The sequence below is a fragment of the Thermobia domestica genome, chromosome 16 (assembly GCF_964235325.1).
Source record: "Thermobia domestica chromosome 16, izTheDome1.hap1.1, whole genome shotgun sequence".
NCBI lineage: Eukaryota > Metazoa > Arthropoda > Insecta > Zygentoma > Lepismatidae > Thermobia > Thermobia domestica.
Genome location: NC_137469.1, coordinates 59945416 through 59967495, shown reverse-complemented (window position 1 = coordinate 59967495; position 22080 = coordinate 59945416). Strand labels below are relative to the sequence as shown.

The following is a 22080-nucleotide window of genomic DNA, read 5'->3' as shown; positions in this document are numbered from 1 at the left end:
ACAGTCTTGTTCAGCAGTGTGTTTTTCTATATTTACTTCGTGTGTTATTGTCTGGTCGGTTGCAATAACCAACATATTGCCATTTTTCCCTAATTAACTTTGTAAAGCGTTTGTGTGCGTCTGTAGACCTATTTCATTTCCAGGTTTTCATTTAACTTTCGACTTTATGCGAGAACGCGGTTTCTTAATTAGAACAATTATTTTGGGCAAAAGAAGAAACTAATTTTCTTTTTTTTAAAAAAAAAATGCTTTCCAGACTTTTATTTCAGAAAAAATTAAACAGAAAAAAAAACAAATATTTCAATGCATGTGTATAAATATTCTAGGGGGCACATGTATATCATTTTTAAAATGTTTGCTTTGTGTGAACTTTATTTTTAAATGGACACATTAATGTGCATAATTAATGAGCAAGATGAATTCATGGGGTGACCAGGAAGTCCAACCTGGAGAAAAATAAAAATTTCCCTGAGTAAATTTTGAACATTCCAGGCAAATAAACTAGAAACGTGGTTACTTATGCTTTCTCCATTAACCTTTTATTCAAACCAAAAGTGGTTCAAATTAACGATTTCCGGTTTTAACCTTATCACCATAGAACAAAAATGGTAGTAGATAGCGACAAACGGTTTTCTGTAATCGATTCAAGGAGTCAAGATAACATATCGTCACAACATGCAACACTTTAGCAAAACCGGAAGTGGTTGTGATTTACTACTACTTCCGGTTTCAATACTAATTTTTATAGAGCAAAAACAGTAAGAGATTTCGAGATGTAGGTTTTTTTTTTTTTTTTTTTTTTTTGCAATCGATTTAGCTTCCCAAGAGTAAGTTCCATCTTCTTCTTCAAATATCTATTCCAATCGGAAATATTTCAAATTAACGATTTCCGGTTTCATCAATTAACACCATTGAACAAACAGAGTACGGGATAGCGAATAATAACTTTTTGATATGGCTTCAGCGTCCGAGGAACAGGTTCTATCGTTGATCTTATTGCAATCAGTAGTTGTAGACAATAGCGTACGCAGGAATATATTTCCGAAAGGGTCCAAACTCAATATGAGGGTATTTTATATTAAAATTCTTAAAATTGCCGCCAAAATTAGGCTAAATTTACACAATAATCGAAATTTCGAGGGGTTCGGACCCCCAGGACGCACCCGCTGCGTACGTCACGGGTTGTAGATGTACTATTTGAAGTTTGAGTATCAAATTTCCATAGTTTCGAAGTCTTCCGTAGCTTCACACGGTAAAACGAAACTCACCTGTTCGATTCCGTTTCTTGGAATAGATAGCTAGAGGCATGGGCGGCGATTAGGGGGGGCAAAGGGGGGCAGTTGCCCCCCCCCCACTTTTCTGAAATGGCCTATTAAGGTATGTAGTTTCAACCAGGGAAATTTGTATATTAACATTGATATACAAATATTCAGATCATTTCTTGCCCCCCTACTTTTAACGTCCAATCGCCGCCACTGGCTAGAGGGATTGTCTCGGACCCAGTGGTCGAAGTGAGACGGTATGCGATTCTATGTCATACTACCTCTAGTTTTATCAGTGATGAAACCGTACTGCCTCTGGTTTTTTAGTGATCAAGACATACCGTCACTGGAAAGTGGATGCTAATATGCCTTTAATAAATCCATTTTTATACACAGTAATTGTTGGCAATTAACTTTACACGTAAAAAGATTTTATTTCTTGTGTAGAAATAATTTCTAAGTGTACAGCACCGACATTTTTGTTATTTTTTTCTTACCTTTTTTTTTTAAATGAGGTATTTTCAAATAAGTTCATCTAGTTTATATTTTGATGTGACATATCAAATCGTTTCTTTCGTATGTATGTGTGTCTTCTTGTCTTGTGGGGGGTAGTCTGCTGTGGGAGCGATTCCTCCAGGGGTTTGGAATACCCCTCAGTCGAGTGGGGGACCCGGGAGCTTTCCTACAGGAAATTGTTAATATAAAAACTCGGTTTTTGAGCATTTTCGTGTATAATTCTCTATAATACAACATAAGGAGATGTTTTTATTTTCCTTTCCAGAAAGTTGTTGGCAAGGGATCAAAATCTCTCTATCCTCCCGTATAGCTAAAGAGAAGCTCTTCAGTGGTTTTCAGTCATTATGTAAATAGAAATGCAATCTTTTAGGCAACATACCGTCACTATATTTCAGCATTTAGGTAACCGGTATGTCGAGTTAAAATCGTAATAAAACATACCGCTTCTGCTTTTTTTTTTTTATTTCGAACACTGCTCAGACCAGTTAGTTAATGGAATCGATCCGTTAATGGATAACGGTGACTTTAACAGTAGCTATCTACAGCTCATATTCCATTATTGTAATCGATTATTTTTATTATTCTTTAGCTAACTCGACCATTCGTTAAGAGGCCTTATCACTGCGAAATTAAAATACCGCTAATTTTATAGTAATTATCTGATATCTTTAAATAGACAAAATATAATCAAAATGTGGAACAAGATCGCCCTAGACAATATTATTTTGCACAAGGTACCGTTATCATGAGCCCCCTAGTAGCTTTACGTTTGCATTCATTTAGAAACGCGAAAATAAATGCCGATTTTCTAAATGGTTGGAAATCGAAAGCAGATAAGTGAGTCATGATAACGGTATTTCATGTAATATTGTCTAGGGCGATCTTGTTCCACATTTTGATTATCTTTTATCTATTTGAAGATATCACGTAATTACTGTAAAATTAACGGTATTTTAATTTCGCCGTGATGGGGCCTCTTAATGTACTCAATACGTTATCGATTTAATATATAACAAATAACGATTGTAACAGTGGCTATCTATAGCTCCTATCACACACATTTAAGCTAATTTTTATATTTCTGTTTTCTTCAACATATAGCGTGAGCAATTATCTCGGACAAGTACGTTAATGGAGTCAATCTGTTAATGGGTTAACGGATGACGGCAACTTTAATGGCGGTTATCTCTATCCCATATTCCATTATAATAAGCGAATTTTTAAGCATGTTTCTTTTGCAGAATATAGCTAGAGTGAATATATCGGCTAAATACATTAATGGAGTCAATCCATTAACTCTTGTAAATTAATTCTTGAATTCTGTTGTTATAATAGATTATCTCGGCGAAGTTCATTAATGGAATTAATCTGCTAACGGATAACGGGGGCCTTAACTGTGGCCTTACCAGTTCACTATTTTTTAATACTGCTCTCTACTAGTAACTATATACCCTTTTCTTGTATGCAACCAGAAATGCTGTGAAGTTTGCAGGTACAGTATGACACTCAGGATATCTTCGTAAATCTGTTCAGATTGTAAAATTACGATAAACTTCAAGAACTGATTGAATGTGAAAACAGCAAAAAGCAGGGTAAGGTGCCAATATTTCGGATACTTAAGCAATTGAGCTGTGTCACGTGCATACCTATAGCAAAACACAAGATGTCTGGGATGAAAAACAAAGTTTGAAGTAAGGAGGGCATGATGGAGTCCACACGCAAGTATTCAAACTTTGTATATGGTATATTATGAAACCATAAAAAAGTAAGCATTCATCAGTTTTGTTTCCCAATTTCGGATACGGCAGTGTCTAATTTTGTATATGATTTCAAATAACATTGACAGTTGATAAACATGGTTTATTAGCACTGGTTATGTTACACAAATGATAGCAAATACAAAGCAAGGAAAGGAGAGAACAGCTGTAGCCAGTGGCGTAACTAAAGGTTTGGGGGCCCTCTCGCAGAAAGCATGAAGTGGGCCCCTTCTCTACATCCCCCTTTGGGTGCCCCTTGATAACTTAGGTCCCCCTGCAATGCGGGGTCTGCGGGGCCCTTATTTTCGCCCCTGGCTGTTGCTGACTATTTACAGTAGTTGCATTTGTTATGTCTGCCACCCGTTTTCCTCTGTTCTGGCGCAAAGCTCATGAACCTGTCTGAAGCATCCAACACATCTAATCCATTGCTCTTCTGATGTGTCTTCACGTTAAGCAACAGAGCAATAAACACATTCTTCGTCTGCACTGTCGTCCTTGCCAATGGAAATTAGAGGAACAGCGTGGCCTGAGTCACTATCTTCATTAGATGATGGAGACTTCTTTGAAGGCTTTGGTGTGTCTTGCAACATATTATTTTGCTTTTCCCTTTCTTCGTGGCAGAAAGTGCAGACTTTTGAATGGCCAATGCATGCCGATATGGAGATGAGGTGGTCACTGCAGCTTGTCCACTTTTCCTACCACCTGTGGAGGAACCTGGTAATGATGGAGGGGGGTCGTATGTCAAATGGTGAAAGCGGGGAGGGTTGTTCAGAAATAGGCCTACGGATGGCAGGGCTACTGTCACTGTTGTGTTCCAAAGATAAAGGTCACTGTTTGCAGGAATAGAACTAATAGGTCTGACACTGCTTTGAACGGGTAGCAAGTCACTGCCATCAAAAACATTCGGATTGAAAGGAATAATCCCATACTTTCGAAAGCCGCTGATTGCAGCTTACATACTTGCAGCTCGTACATAGGCTTTACGAAAATCGCACCAACATCAGACATAGAAACCGGCTGAAACGGGTGATTATCGAGCCGGAGATCGATTTTCTGTGAATAGAACTGCTTAAATGGACTCATAAAACTCACACCCAGAGATAGGAGCTTGTGTGTCAAGTGGGGTGGCAAGCATACAACAATAACACCATGGGTTCTTTCTAGGTGGACAATGTCCAGGAGGTTCCGGGTGTGCGAATAATGCCCATCCAGCGTGAGCACAACAGGATCGCTGATCCTCGTGTGAAAACGTACATTTGGATCCAACCCGGTGGGTGGCATGTTGCTACGGTCCCTGTTGGTTTTCAATGTAGCAATTCAGGTTTTTCCTTACTGCACCCTAAAATTATAGGGCATTTTCTGTAGGGCTACTATGATTAAATTTGGCATGATTGTAGCTTTTCGGAACTAACCGACAGGAAAATTGCCAAAAATTAATATTTTTAAGTTTAAGGGTGTAGGCTGTAAAGGGGCGACGAAGAAATTCCCCATGTTATTTAAATGGGCCTCTATTTGGAGCTATAATCTCGTGTTTTAGGTACTTGAAATAGGAATAAAAACTTGAAATTTGGTATGCTTATACATTTTTGTCAGGATTAACTTAGTAAATCGTCAAAAAAATATCCAACTGTAGATTGGTTTTATGGGGAACTGAAAAATCTTTCCCATGTTATTTATATGGGACATCTACACCCCAAAATGTTTAGACACTTCCGGCAGGATTAGAATTATGAAATTTCGTATGATTGTAGCCTTCCGGAACTAACCCACTGGAAAATTTCCAAAAGTGAATATTTTTAGTTTTTAAGGGTCCTAAAGGAGAGATGAAGAAATTCCTGTGTTATTTTAATCGGCGTTTTCTTGAGAAACAAAATCTTGTTTTTAGATAGTTAAAATAGGAAAAGAAACTTGAAATTTGGTAGAATTATGGGTTTCAGAGGTGCGAGGCCGTAGGCTGAATAAATGTCTGGATCACGAGGCGAAGCCCCCAGCTGAGCAAATTCAAGAAATGTAAATAAAGAGGAAATGCACGAAATTCACTGTTGATGCAAAGGCTGATATACAAGAGATATGAGGCCGTAGGTCGAGCAAGTGCGCGGGATTGGGGGCGGAGCCCCCAGCTAGCCAAAGGCTAGTTGAAATATAAAGTATAACTAAACTTCTTAAATTTTATGTCTACATCAAATCTTCACATTCTGAATCCTAAATATGCTGAATATGCAATAAAACGACAATGGAATTTCAATAGATTTTATTGGATATCAAGACAGGAGCATATAATAGGATTCTTAGTATATAATTAAGTTATTCAATAGAAAAGCAAACTGAAGTAAGTCCATTTATTTTATTGTAGATGATCATGATAGTTGTATGAAACAAATTACTTAGAAGTATAAATATCCATGTACGTTGTTGTTTTGACCAGGAGATACTCAGTTGCTAATTTTGTGGAACGCCGACTAACCTGCAATTAAGAAAAAGAAAAAGGATTTTAGCTAATATTGTGAGAAAAAGAGTAATTATAAATATAGATTATATAAAATAATATATGCTTTAATATATATATATATATATATATATATATATATATATATATATAATATATATATATATATATATATATATATATATATATATATATATATATACAGAGAGAGAGAGAGAGAGAGGGAGGGAGAGAGTAATATAATTAATATAAATGAAAGAGCAAAATAAAATGTAATTAAAGGAAAGATTCCATACTCACCTTCAAGTTTTTCTAAAGCTTTTACTCCAAGCTTTAAACTTCAAGTATCCCACTGCAAAGTTTCTTTGTGGACATTCTGTAGAGGGTATGGTAGAAAGTAAAAGATGGAAAGTTAGAAGAAGATCGTGCTTGAAGTATTATGTTTCAAAGGTTAAGAGATTCGAGGAGGATCATAGTGCAAGGAGATCCTTTATTTCAGTCGTCAGTAATGGAAGATTACTCATGACAATAACAATTATGAATAGGCTACCGGTAACTTATCGAAGGTTCAACGACAAAAGTTTTATCAACGCTAATAAAACAAGCTACGCTTTGTGGAAGCTTCCGGTCTCCATGTTATACAAGTTTTCAAACAAACATAGATAAGATATTATAGTTCATGTTCCTACAAGATATTGACAGAAATTTGACCCTGTCTCGTTTCCCTTATTTATTTATTTAATAAAATGCAAATAGAAGAACACAGTATTAAATCGGTGCTGTTTGAAACTGCGTCAAGGACACTGAACTTGACGAAGAAACAAGATTTTCTTCCAGCTTTGTTTTATTTTTGTAGTTCTTGAAATACAGTCTTCATAAGAGTATTCAAAAACAGTAAGAATATCTATCTAATTACTCATTCAAATCGAATTAATAATAAGATTAATTAGTAATTTAAAAAAGAAATTTTAAAACTTGTAACCATACGGATATTGTACAGCAGGCCCGAATCCAAGGGGGTCTGGAGGGCCTCCCCCACTAATTTTTTCCTGGCCCCCTAAAATTATCACGTTAAGCTTGCAAATGAACTATAATATGGTGATGAATTATCATACGGTTAGGTCGGGCCCCCCTTAAGTTCTACTGAGCCCCCCTACATTTTTGGGCTGGCTACCGGCCTGTTGTACACCGGAGTCTTAGAGCAGGATGAGCTTCTTCCCCACTTTTCTTACCTCAATACAAAACTAAATATTTAGTGAGTAAAATCAATGTTTAGTCATGTATCATCACAAAGACGCGCAGCAGATGGCGAACATCCTACCCCTAATCAAAATTTATTTTCACATGGTTGTCTGTAGTTCTATTTTACAGTAATTATGTGATACCTTCAAATAGATAAAAGATAATTGAAATATGGAACAAGAGCGCCCTAGGCAATATTATTTTGCGTGAGGTACCGTTATCACAAGTCACCTAGTGGCTTTCCGTTTTCAGCTGTTTAGAAACGCGAAAATAAATGCCGATTTTCAAAATGGCTCGAAATCGAAAGTAGATAAGTGAGTCGTGATAACGGTTACTCATGTAAAATAATATTGTCTAGGGCGCTCTTGTTCCACATTTCGATTATCTTTTATCTATTTGAAGATATCACATAATTACTGTAAAATTAGCGGTATTTTAATTTCGCCGGGATGAAGACTCTTAAGTAAGAGAAATATATCATGATCATTATGTAAAATTACGATCTACCACTCTATATGAAATGCGCTTCTACTTGTGTGGTTTATCTCCTATTTTCTGTATTGTACTCATGAATATTATTGATTATTTTGAACTTTAATATCCTTTCTCAGCAGGCCAAAACTAGTTTCTATTACGAATACAGAACAAAATCATGAGTGTCGCAAACTTGGTACAGAGGAAGATGATACTGATCACAGCATGTATTTTGTGGAACATCCCAAACATTATATAAAACATAACTATGAACAATATTTAATAGTGGAATTATTATTAGGCCTATACGGTTGCAATATATATAGCACATTGTTAATATTAGACCTATTTATTTAAATCAAGGCAAAAAGTGGTCTTATAAAGTTTTTCATGAATAATCTCTCTATTATATGCACTCCAACATGACAAAAACATTTTGAAAGGACATATAGTTGCAAATGAAAATGAAATGAAATCTTTGAGTTTTTCGTCCCACGGTTATGCCGGATGAGCTAAAGGAGACTGTGATGATGAGAAATGAATGAAATGGTGAAATGAAGAAAGTGGGAGGAAACGGGAGAACCACGAGAAACCCCACGAACACTGTGTTTGTCCACCACAAAATTCACTTGGTGCGAGCTGGGATCGAACCAGGGACCCCACGAGCGCTCTACCACTGTATATTGCAAATATTACTTATTTGCTGTTTTGATGAAGTTTCCAAGAAGAAATATCATTTTTAATAGTAGATCAAATTTTCTTGGTAACATATTTCTAATAATCATGATTATCCTTCCTATAATAACAGAAAGTCCTAGTTTAATACGATGAAGTCCTACATCTCTCTTTTTCTCTCTTCTGCACTCAATGTCTATCGTTTAAAATAATTTTATACATATTTAGGAACCAATTTTATCGTCTATATATCACACCAATTCATTTGTGTGAAATGACTTTTTGTAGCTCTCGTTTTGAACGGGCCAACACTGCCTAGCACATTGCGCCTACCGGTTTATATATGTAACTACTTTTTGCGACATCACTCGTTACAATGATGACCTACGAAGGCCATGATTGTACTCCAGTGACGTGCATTCAACTCAAGCAAATGAAGCAGTGCTTCAGTAAGCATATGTTTCTCAGACACAGCTATGTGTTTGTGTCATTTTTTTTTTCTTGAAAACTTTCAGGTGAAGCACGGTTCCGATCTTTATTACTCGTATTATTATTATTATTATTATTATTATTATTATTATTATTATTTTATTTATTGTCGCTATACACGAAACCCTTTCTGTGTGAGTAGATATTACGAGGATGGGGTAAAAGCAATTCGACTGAACTTGTCGCGTAGTGAATCGCGCTTCACTTCAGAACTTTTAACTTTTTCTAAGAATGGCACACTGTTATCGAACTATGTGGTAGTATAGGATGACCAGCCGTCTAGCATACGATGTCAAAAATTCGTGTATGACAGTGATAGCAAATGAATCGCGCTTCATTTCGACAGCTTGCTTCCCTGCAGATGGTTCTGTTGAGTTCAGCAGCGTTGCCGGGTTTACAAATTTATCTTCGTGTATGACAGTGATAGCAAATGAATCGCGCTTCATTTCGACAGCTTGCTTCCCTGCAGATGGTTCTGTTGAGTTCAGCAGCGTTGCCGGGTTTACAAATTTATCTATAGATCTACAAATTTTTCATAGCGTTTTAAAAAATAAGAATTTATTGTATGATCTACAAACCTTTTTTTATTGACATACACATTGTTCTATACATATGTTAAATTTCTAATAGGCTCTTTGCAGTGGGTAACGATCACAAGAGCTAAATGCCAAACTCTTAAACGGAATAATCCTTAAATATTGCCACAAGCCCTAAGTTTGAGGTCTTCTGCTTTTTAGGGCGTATGCCATTTAGGTCTTGTGCCGTTTAAAGCTTATGAAGCTGTAGTTACTAGTTACTACAATGCTGTTACGTAATCAATTCCACGGTAACAGCTTAATGCTAAGAATTATACAAAATAACCTACAGGTACTTCACTGAAAGAATGATTTTTTTAAAAAAGGTACACGCGGATTATATTAAAATACTGGTATAAATTTCGTCAATAAAAGAAAAACTGTCATCATAGTGAGGTATTCAAAGCCTCAGCGAGAGGAAATATGTTTCCATAAGTAAGATTTATTTGTCAATGCATTGTGTTCTCAGAAATACTCATCTCTTTGTCAGAAAAAGGAAGTCCTGTACCTAATCTATACGAGTATAACATGTGTGTCATCGATAATATTAACAGTAAATATTACTGAAATACCTTTTAGATGGAGTATTGCTCTCTTCATTGTGGTATAAATCTATACTTGTAAAATGGGGATCGCGATGGCTGAGGAGTAGAGTATTAGCCCTAACTTCTAGTGAGTAATCCGTGGTTCGATCCCAGCTCTTACCGAGACGGTTTTCTGGTGGGCAAACATCGTGTATGTGAGTTTCTTCTGAGATCTCAAGTTTCCTCTTACTTTCTTCACTCCACACTGTAAGAAATGAGGTGTTGAAGCAACACAAAATGACTACCACTTTAGCGTGTTACTTGTGTGTTAATTCAGCACCAAGCACATCGCTTTCCGAGTATATCAGAAATAACTCGTTACTACCTGAGAAAATTTGCATTGATATTTATCTTTTAATATAAGCAAGGTTTTGCGAAATATGTTTGGCACTTATGTCAAGTAACGAATAATGTTCTATGTTTTCTGTAATCGGTCACAACAATATTGATGGAAATCTGTGAATCGTCTGACAATAGTTACCTAGGCAACAGTTCTACCATCTTCTGTTCATACTTGCTAAGACACAAGAATAACAGATAAAGAAAATAGATGTTAGCACTGCTATCTGTGTAACTGTTGTCAGATGATTCACAGGTTTACAACAACATTATTGTGACCCATTGCAGAAAAGATAGAATCTTATTAGTTACTTGCCATAAATGAGAAACATTTTTGCAAAGCTTTGCTCATACCAAACAATATAAAACAATGCAAACACTCACAGCCAATAAGGAGATATTTCTGATATGCTCTGAAGGCGATGTGGTTGGTGTTGAATTGACACACAAATAACACGCTAAAGGGGTAGTCATTTTGTGTTGTTCCAACACCTAATTTTTTGCTGTGCACCATTTCATTCATTCAAATCATCACCGTCTCCTTCAGCCTACATGACATAACCATGGGACATAAAACGGAAAGCTATTTTTAGGGTTGAAGTTAGTCAGAGGGAAGAGGATTGATTCACGGCATCTCGTGCACTTAATGACAACACGCAAATTCACCCCAACTTCTAGATCATATTTCACGGTCACTTCCGTTAAAGTTAAGAATTACAGTTAGAACTGAAGTTGGTTAAACGTCTTTCGGAATTTCTAAACATGGAAACATGTATTCTTCGTCTTCCATTAGAACTCGATTCTGGTCCACTTTGCTATGCTACCCATCCGCTTTGGTACATGCTACATTCCTCATACGTTCCTTTAATACAGCAGCCCTTACTGCTGGAACCAGTGATATGGTCCTATAATCCAACTCTCTTGAAGGTGAAATAACGTGGTGGGGAACGACTAATAGCATGAGGGTTGATCTTACAGATGATCTGTACACTTCCAACTGCACCGGGTTCAAGCCGAACTCCTTTTGTGGTGGTTTAGGGTTAATGTTAATAAGGGTAAAAGTGGATCTGAAAAGGTAGGGAGACGCATGACGTCAGGCCGTTCCCCTTGAATTTGCCCATTGTAATATTCTAGAAAGTGGAGGGACGCCATAGATATGTTTTGGAAGTGAGGAGATAACGTTCTCCACGTTCTCCCTCATTTTACCCTTAATATTAATACTAGATTGCGTCCTTCGTTACTACAACGGTGCATAAGGGCCGAAAACAAAAGAACTAAAACTCAGCTATTGATTCTAAACTGATTCAATGATTCGTACCGGTACTTCAATATACAGCCCCAACTCTGGGTGCTGCATTGATTAAAACTGTTGTTGTGTTAATTATTATAAACACTTATTTTAAATATATTTTTAAATCTGCGTAAATTTCAATTACGTTCTTTCTGAAAAATCCCCTAAATTTTCAATAATACATTGTCAGTTATAACCCATTCACTTCTGTGAATACCTCTGCTACAAACTACAAACTTAAATACTCGGTAAACTTAAATACTAAAACATAGCACTAGTCGCTAATTGTTCGTTCTGCTTCTATAATATTCTTGGCATTAACGCGATGGTAGTGCCTCAACAGATGTTAAGGTTAATACTATTTAGGGCTTGTGCAACTAATTGACTTTTAGGTCTTGTGTCGTTTAGGCACAGGTTTTGTATTGTTTAGAACTAGTGCCTCATTTCCTTTGCAGCAATACCAGTATTAAAATTTATTAATTCGTACATTTAACAGAGAATTATGCAACATAATATGCAGCTTTCAAGTTCAAATATGTATTATTATTATTATTATTATTATTATTATTATTATTATTATTATTATTATTATTATTATTATTATTATTATTATTATTATTATTATTATTATTATTATTATTATTATTCATTTGTGTCATATTTGGAAAGCTGAAAGCTTGTACAAATCCAACTGCTTCAATAACGGGTTTGAGAACTATCACACGCCACAGCGATACTCAAAGAATTATAAAGGAAGGAAGTTTATCCCCATCATTCCCCCACTTGATGGACGTCCAAACTTTATACATTTCGTCGGAATTTTTTTTTTCATGGCTCTTTGCCAATGATAAGACAGATAAATGTTTTAGAATACTGTGCAACCTTCAAAAATCTTGTCGTATATATTACCAGGTAAAGCTTAAGAGAAACCGGAATCTTGATTTATATAGTGACGTACGCGACGGCGAAAACGCATTGTATTCTCTGAAGATGATTGGAGGAAGCATTATAATACCTACGCATATATAAAACTACGAAATAACATACATTGAAAGGAAAAGGGACGGGGAATTTTCTTTGTATATTATGAGAAACAAAAGACGCAAAATCTCTTAGCAACCACTCTATCAGTCTTTCTTCAGACGTTATCAGTGTAGTACGGTACTTGAAGGCAAGGGACGTATCTAACACACAGTCACTATGGCAACGCTTCAAGATCTGTGCAGAGGGATTCCTGTGAATCCTCTCCCGCCAAGGAGATCCAGAGATGCAACATTGGCGCATGCCCCTGTCAGGAATCACGGGTTGGACATCGATGGGAAAAGAGTAAGTAGCTTTTCTGTCTGTCGTTGTGTCTCGAGCACATTGGCTTTTTTTCAAGATAAAATGATGACAGATGACCAACGAATGAATCCCCGTTGGCTCTTGTGGACTTCTATTTTACTTCTGGTTTCGTCGTTTATTGCTGTTTACCTCTTCCATCTCTGGATATTCAACAGAGCTTTTTCTATATATTTTCACAGTTTCTTTGTGACTTCCTTAACCAGTGGCGTCACCAAGTCTTTTTCAAGAGGCTTAAGATTCCCCAATCCAAGTTAAAGCCTTGCCTCCACCAATGTATGTGAAAAACTGGAAAATAATAAACTGAATTGAAAGGATAGATTGAGAATTAGGATCAGTTGCGGCTCTTAAGGAAAGTTATATCTGTAAAAAATAAACTTTTTATCCTTTCAAATTAAAGAAAAAAGTTTGCCTAATGTTCTATTTCTTGTACAGAAGAATTAGTATATTAAGTAAATTTCCATCCCTTAGTTTGAAATTATAAAAGTTTATTATTTTTTTTTTTATCAATATGATTTCCCGCGAGAGTCGCCAGTGTTTAGAGTTTAGGACACAATTAATGGCAGATGACCAACGTTTCGTCCATCTATATAAAATATATAAAATATTGTGTTTGTGTGTCGTCAAATTTCCACCTCGTAGAAAGGAGTCACCTAGAGCTACCAATTTTATACACAAATACATCTTCACCAAATATAATCATGTACGAAGTTGTTTTTTATACTTTCGAAGCAAGATGGATTGGGGGAATGGTCACACGTTTTGGAGCTTCAAATATTATAGCGTATTGGAAACCCTCACGTTAGACAACCCACATTACTATAATGCGTTGCAGGTTGCATAGTGCCAAGGCGGTGTATTCTGATAGTAACATATAGTCCAAATCTTGGTAGCTGGTAAATATATATGTCAAATGCAGAAAACACAATAGCTAAAGCTCGAGCTTCTGTTATAAGCAGATGTTAATAGAATGTTTTCAACTTATGAACTGAGTAACTTTAGCATCACAGATATCAACTTGTTGCAGTCGGGCCGAATAGGAAGTTGTAACAATAAAATAAACCTTTTAAAGTAACGTTGCACGATTATGTCTTTGGACCTTTTAGCTAAACAAGACGAATAGTTAATGAAAGCGAATGAAATAATTGGTGGAATGAGAACGTTGGAGAAAACGGGTGAACCTCGTGAAAATCTATACACACAATTTTGTTTATACAAACTCCCAAGACCTGGGATCAAACCAGGGCTCCTTGGCCTCGGACCGCTCGAGTAAGCACGCCCGCAAACCATTATGCCACCATTCCCTTGACGAAGCTTATAATTAAATCTTCATTACACAAACATATTAATACTCAGGCTATATAAAGCACTTGAGCTTCTTACAGACTTGTGAGATAAGACCAATAAGCATCCGCTATTACGGTTCGTAATAAATTAAATTAATACTTATGGTAGCATGTCCCGTCTTTCCTGAATTCATCGCCCGAATGTAGGTTCTATCCAAACAATCAAGTGTTACTAGTGGTGCCACTAATCTAGTAAATCTGGAATAGACCAGTTCTTCTTCATTAGTGCAAATGGAAAGGGCACTTATTGAAAAGACATGTGTAAAATACCAAGATAAAATAAAGAAATAGACTGAGAATCGGCAATGCAAAGAACTTAGTAATTATGGCTTCATTACTCAGAGTTTCACTTACACATCAATATCTGTTAATATAAGCACAGAAACACTCGTAGCATTATAGGCCAAATCTTTGACAAAGGTATCGGTAGCGAGGAATGTGAAACATGTAGCTACGAACTACACACACACAAAAAAGGAAGAAAATTATTACAAGTTGTGACGTTGAAAGCTAATCCAATTATCAGAGAGAATTCCTTTTTGTATACACAAGAAAATTTCTGAATTATGAATCGTTAGATAAACTTGAGGGTTATCAAGATTTTATCGTTAAGATACTGTTTACTTATCATTAAATAACAGAAAGATACTGAATTTTGAAATTGTTTAATTATTTATTATTGTTATTACATTTAATCAGTAATTATATATGGAAACTTAAAAAAATTACCCTCAACCTCATTAGTTCATAATTGCTCTTGCGGAAATGCATTTCTAGTGACGTCATGTTTAAAACACTGTTTCTCAATATATTATGAATCAGTGGCGTGTCGTCGTCAGACTATTTCCTCAGTTACTACTTAAGGAAGGTATTTATCAACTCAACAACACACTTGCAACAATGGCGAATGTGGAGTCTTCATATACAATTCCATTATTATTTATATATTTTAAAACCTTCAATTTTTATTTATATATCAAAACTTATCGTCAGCAAGTCTCATGTGGTTTCCGAAATTCAACTCTTGAACTTCTTACGCTCAGCTATCCCAACACGAGAGATTTACAATAACCTTTCTCAACCACCTTTAGGACAAACGTGACGTAGTTTTAGATATTTCTGGATTATACCCGCGTACAGTGCTTAAAAGTCGTTTTGCTTACTACGAAACTCTATCACTCTTTTATGATAACCCTCTATTTATAGATAACCCAATACAAGAAACGTTCATTAAGATTTCACACTTACATTTGCATTTTGAAGGAGTTTCACTACCATTAATACATCTTTTACATTCGTATCGTATGTGCAAAACTTAACGTACCCTTTGTTGTTCTCTGATTGGAAACATTTATCTGTATTATTTACTTCCAACTCCGTCAACCTCAACCTCACCCCACCTAGCGATTTCTAAAGGATAATTTGCTTCTGATATTCCAGTCTTATTCAAACTCGCCACATCTAATCTCCCTATTTCATTGTTTCTTTAGCCTTTTCCAAGTCTACGATAGACTTCAAAGAGTATTACGTTTCACTGGACTCAGAAGTATCAAAAGAATGCATATGTTACTTCAAAGTAGTTAAGTCAGGGGTGGCCAAACATCTTGATTCAGTGATCAACCTCAAAGTATGTAAGTTTTTGGCGATCTAGTTGTGTAAAATTGTCATTTACACTGCACTTTCATTTCATTTCCATTAATTCACTTGGGAGAAAAGTCAGTCATATTTCTTCTTTTAAAAAGTATAGTAACGCTTCTCCAAATGGCCTTTCTTTATCAGAAGTCAAGCTTTTATTCGAAATCATTTTATCTCAATTCAAATATTAATACGGGGCCGCGGTGGCTCAGTGGTAGTGTTCACCTCTGGTTCATGAGGTCCTAGGTTCGATCCCAGCTCGCGCCAAGTGAACTTTATGATGAACAAACACCGTGTGCGTGGGTTTTCTCGCTTCCTGCCACTTTGTTCATTCCTCCATTTCATTCATTTCTCATCATCACCGTATCCTTTAACCTAGCCGGCATAATTGTGGGACGTAAAACAAACATTTCATTTCAAACATAATAATAATAATAGTAATAGAAACACAAAACAACTGTTGTATAAGGTTTTTTTCAGATAATGTAAGTTTTTGTAAAAGGTTTCGCGATACTCAGCAGCTATCGATTGTTTGACCATCGCGGAGTAAGACTCAGTGGCGTATTTAGGGGGGACTTCCGGGCTTAAGCCTCCCCGAAATCTTATTTACTATAGTAAAGTATATGAAATATCTTGCAGAATTTTCACATTCTCAGGCAACCCCCCCGAAAGTTAGCAAAGCCCTCCCCGAAATAAAATCGTTAATATGCCACTGGTAAGACTACATGTAACAGCTCAGTCTGATACCAAAATTTTGCATCGCATAAAACACCACTTCAGGTCTGATTAGTGGGTCCGATCCTTAGGTTGAGAATCTTGATCCTCTTATTTTTATCTCACTACATAACCTCTCATTAAATTCTATTCGAAGTCAACCATTACATCAAATCCTAGGTTTGAACCTTACTCAAACTGAACATCATGGTCACTCCTTCTTGCATTTACGAGATTGAGATCGGATGCATTTACGGACTTCACTATGATCAATCTCATAAAAGTTGCTCATTTATGGCGGAACAATGTAGATAAGGGTCACACATGTAATTATATTATTTACTTGATACTAGTAATCTTTTTCCCAACGAAACACCTGTTCCAATGGCACTGACATATGACATGGTATATGTGACATACTTTGTAATGGCGTGGCTCCAAATAAAAGTGACAATAGGAGAAAAATCTTACAATACCATTGGCTAATTTCTTTTCCGCCTGCCACCACACCTCCAAGCTGACGTCCTAATTTCTTACCCAAAAGTAGTTGGCCTTTAAGTCCTGATATAGCAGTCGTAGTTGCTAGACCAGATATGCAAAAGGTCTTGGTCATCACTTGAACTTGACACTCATGAATTCCATAATAATAAGAAGAGTCTGGAAAACGAATCTTGCTCACCTTCAGAGTTGTCATATTCTATATATGGAAGCTAATCAATATTTTATTAGTTAACAGTTTTAAGTTGTCCATAATTTTTCTAAAATGAACATTAGTTAATAATTCCATACTGTTACTAGCGTTTAACGAAAAAATATCCGAAGATGATATATATATATATATATATATATATATATATATATATATATATATATATATATATATATATATATATATATATATATATAATAGCTCTTATTGAGCTGAACGAAATGATATGGCTGAGTTTGGAAGCTTCGAGAAAATCTACAACAACAACAAAGGAATTTGTTTGTGTACCGTAAGACGGGGGTTACTTCGCACAAGAATTAAGGAATTTTAAAGGAAATCGCATGTAACTTTCAAACGTAATGATTTAGAATACTGTCTTTTAAACATATAATAGCTAGATATATAAGGAAAACATTTGTGCAAGTGCATTAGTAAACATCTAGTATGGCCATAGTTATTAAAATATAAACTTTGGTGCAAAGTAACCCCATAAGTGGTGATACTTTGTACAACATACAAAAAAGTATGTTCAACATATGAACATAATGTTTCTGTGCAATGTCTTGCCTTCAGTATTTGTACATTTCACTTCCTACACAAAACTGCATGAAGTCTACAAATGTTGATATTAGAATGACGGTACCGGTATCAGTACTTAGGTTGAATTATCGATATTTGTAAAGAAAATTAGGTATTTTCTGGTACCGGCACTGGAACCGCATTCTAATAGTTTAGCATATGTCACACAAAAAATGCCAATTCAGGAACAGAAAAAAATTACCGTCAACTGATTTGTCTTGGTTATTCCTTACCCCTTATCCAAGAATATCATCCCAACCGTAATCAGGGGAAGATTTACGGGGTTTAGGACTTTCAGGCTGAAGCCTACCCAAATTGCATGATTTCTTTCTTTTTTTTTTAAAAAAAAAAATCTAATGTTAATAATTCCTCTGCGTATGAGCTTCAAAACCACCCAAAAGTCTAGTAATTAAAAAAAAAACTAAGCTTTTCTGAATGAAGCCTCTCACAAACTAATTTTCTGGATCCGCCACTGTTCGTAATTTATTTTGCAACAAGAAATCCTTCCAGCATCTACCTAAATAGGAAATTTACCTAAAATTAGAAGGCAGGAGGTATCAGCAGTAGTAATTTCCTATCTAAGGGATTACTTTGGACCGGTGCAAAGTAACCCCGATTAGTCTAGAGGCTGAAACCGCCTTCTCCCAGTTTTATCTTTTTTATGACTTTAAACCGTTTCACACTTCAATTTCAAATAATGCATCAAAGTCCCATTATACACAGTAGTATCCTATGAAACTGACTAAACTTTGCCTGAAATTCTTGTAGGTGATATCTTTCAAATTTTGTCAGGCTTTACAGTGACTGCTTTCCATATTTCTACAACGAACCCTCCCGGTAATTAGAACTCAAGTTAACCGCCAACATTATAGCCAAAATACAGTTAGATGTTCTATCTTACGGTGGCAGTTGAAACCTTCTCTTTACAGTTCATAGTTTTACCGACAGATTACTGTGAAACTCTTTTCATATTTTGTGCAAAGTAACTCCGTGGACTGTAAAACTCTTTTCATATTTTGTGCAAAGTAACCCCGTGGACTGTAAAACTATTTTCATATTTTGTGCAAAGTAACCCCGTGGACTATAAAACTCTTTTCATATTTTGTGCTAAGTAGCCCCGTCTTAAGGTACCTAAAAACAATGATGCTGCATAGGAACCATGCTACTCATGAAATGAAGTGAAATCTTTCAGTTTAACGTCCCACGATTATGACCTTTAGGCTAAAGGAGACGGATGATGAAGACAAGTGAATGATGATGGAAGAATCAGTGGAATGAGAATGTGTGAAGAAATGGGAGTACCCCGAGAAAACCCATGGACACGATGTATGATGATTTACACTCACCCAAAAACGTCAGCAGAACTTTTTTTCAAGGTAAGAGGAGGAGGTAAAAGGCGTAGTCGTAAAACAACAGTTTTTACTCACATCGCATAACTTTATTAATTACAGCAAGTTTTCTCAACCTATTTCATATCACGACCTCCCTTCTATCACAACCTTCTGGCAGTGATTCCTGCAGGGGGTTCACCGGGTCCAGACCTCTCCCCAACACAAAACTTCCTAACTGGACATACATTTGTCCACTTTCTCAATAGTACTATACTTGTTTAACAGGGAAATTATTGATGTAGCATGAAAATTTGATTTTACACTTCATCTATACTCTTTCTCTTATGAAAACAAACTATTTCAGTCAATTTTTTCCCTGAAAATATAGATGGAAGTCTTTTGAAATTACTTATCGTCTTTACGGGTGCAGAATAATACCCGTTCAATACTTCATACAGTAGTGGCTTGTAGTATTCGGACAGCCTCCCCAAAGCTAGGACGCCTCCCAACAAAAATTTCTGGATGTGCACCTAGACACCTTTAAGTAATTTTCGGTTTGTAATAAACTCTTGGATTAAATAAGCTTGTTTTTAATTCTGTAAGAGTTTATAATAAGCCTTATTTGATAATGAGTATGATAATAAGCATATCTATCAAAATAAGAATTATAAAATAGTATCTAAAAATAGTTTTTTTAGCTACTGTACATCCTAATTACATTCATCTTTTTTCAATCCCTTTGCGACCCTCAAGCATTCCTCTCGTGACCCTCAGGAGCTCCGATCCTCAGGTTGAGGAAGCGCGAACTACAGTAAATATATGAAATACTGTATTGTGCGAAAAAGTAATCTGCTTTAACACGTATTTCAAAGAACCTAACCCCCTCTCGAAAATCTGGAGTCTCAATTGGTTCCCGCTGCGGACGGCCAAAGACTTATCCATCGATCCATGTCATTTTGAGCTTAATCAAATCTTTCAATTGGTATATGTCTAATCATGGGGCTTTTTTAAAACCTCTTTGTTACAAGCCAATAATATTGCAAAATTGGTAAATGTTTAACAGAAGGGGTCCAGAACTAGGAAAAAAAATACACAATTTACAGGAGATATGGAAGATGTAAATACTTAGACTTGACATAGCCTAACCAAATCTAACCTAACATAAACTAAACTAACTTAAGCTAACCCGAACTAACCTGAACTAACCTAATATTAATAGAAATAAGCAAAAGTCTATATTTTTTCCCGAAAATTATACTGAACCCTTACAATAACAGAATCTAACATAAACTAATTTCACCAAACCTCAACTAACCTAATGTGAACAGAAACTACCGAAATTGTAACTTAAAAAAAAAAAAAAAAATAGTTGGGCCCTTTTGCTAAACATTGTCCGCAAAGTTTTATCTATTTAGTTTTCAATTTATTCCACAATGGTCTTATTTAAATTTTAAAAAAAAGATGGCAATGAAAGTAATGGTAACATTCATGCACCAAACAGGGTTCGAACCGTGACGCACAGGTTTTGTGACTGTCAGACTAATTCTTTAGACCGTTCAACTGTTCCAGCCGAATGGACATTCCTCTCTTTTTCTTTAAATCTGATTTGTACGTACAATTCACTTCTACTATAGAATCTAGGATTAAAAAAAAAAAAAATACTGACGTCTGAATGTCCATATAAACTAAACTAGGGATGCGCACGAGACAAGATTTGTGGTTGTCTCCTCTCGAAAATGCGCTGTAAAAGTGATGTCTCGACTCGAAAAATGTATATTTCTCTATTGGAAGAGCAGTGTCTCGATTCGAGTTTTGTCAGGAAAATCCTGTCTCGACTCGTCTCGTGCGCATCCCTAAACTAAAGTTCATGTGCTTTAACGTTTCAGAGCAAAGCAAACCTAATGACTTAAAATTAACACAAGATTCAACTAGAAGTCCGTCAACAAAACATGCGTGACACATTTTCTCCCTTACAACCTGTTCACTTTACAAATCTGTGTCAACACAGCGTAATGGAGTCTGAAAAATTTGCATAATTCTGAAATTTTGATGATAATGTATTCCTTTACCTTCTGGTTGCTCCATAGAACGGACCAAGTAAATTACTTTAACGAGAACTAAGGAAACGGAAGTGGTGTGAGGGAGTCTTGCTAATGCTTCTTTGTCGATTAATGCTGTTTTTGAAGTTAACACAGTTTTCTGAAAGCACACATACTGCGAGAAAGACGAAGGCGAGATTGTAGCGGTTCTGTTGGTGTCAGAGAGGACAGTTTGTAACGCTGTTATGCTGTAGTAATAACACTAATATTAATTTAGCAGTTGAGAGTAGTGGTGGTTGTAGATATTGTTGTGTTCTACAACTTTGTCCATAAATCTTTCTTGCACCGTCTGCGACTAGAGAAAGTCAAGTGAGAAGTTACAAGGATTTGTGTTATACCATTATAACGTTCTTTTGCTTGTTTATACCCTTTACAGAATGAAGTTTCAACTGGAAACAATTGTATCAGTATCTTCCTTTTCATCACTTTCATCATATTGTTTTAATCTATTTGCTGGGTTAAGATCCATTCATTTTCCGAAATTGAAACATATAGCGAGTTAACTTCGATATGAATGCCAAAAAAATGAAATCTTTCAAGTTTTACATCCCACGAATATGTCGGTTAGGCTATAGAAGACGATGATGACGAGTAATGAATGAAAAATGAAATGAAATTTTTGAGTTTTAAGTCCCACGATTATGCCGGCTAGGCTAAAGAAGACGATCATGATGAT

The 22080-nt window shown here is 35.9% G+C and overlaps 1 protein-coding gene across 1 annotated transcript in view; it reads left to right on the top strand.

Annotated features, from left to right (window-relative positions):
- Window positions 1–12644: 12644 nt before the first annotated feature.
- LOC145672484 (urocanate hydratase-like) overlaps window positions 12645–22080 on the top strand; it is a 136798-nt gene continuing 127362 nt past the window's right edge. The window contains exon 1 of the mRNA XM_081741646.1: window positions 12645–12976. Coding sequence (XP_081597772.1) covers window positions 12851–12976 — 126 coding nt within the window. The 5' untranslated portion in view covers window positions 12645–12850. The remainder of the gene's footprint in view (window positions 12977–22080) is intronic.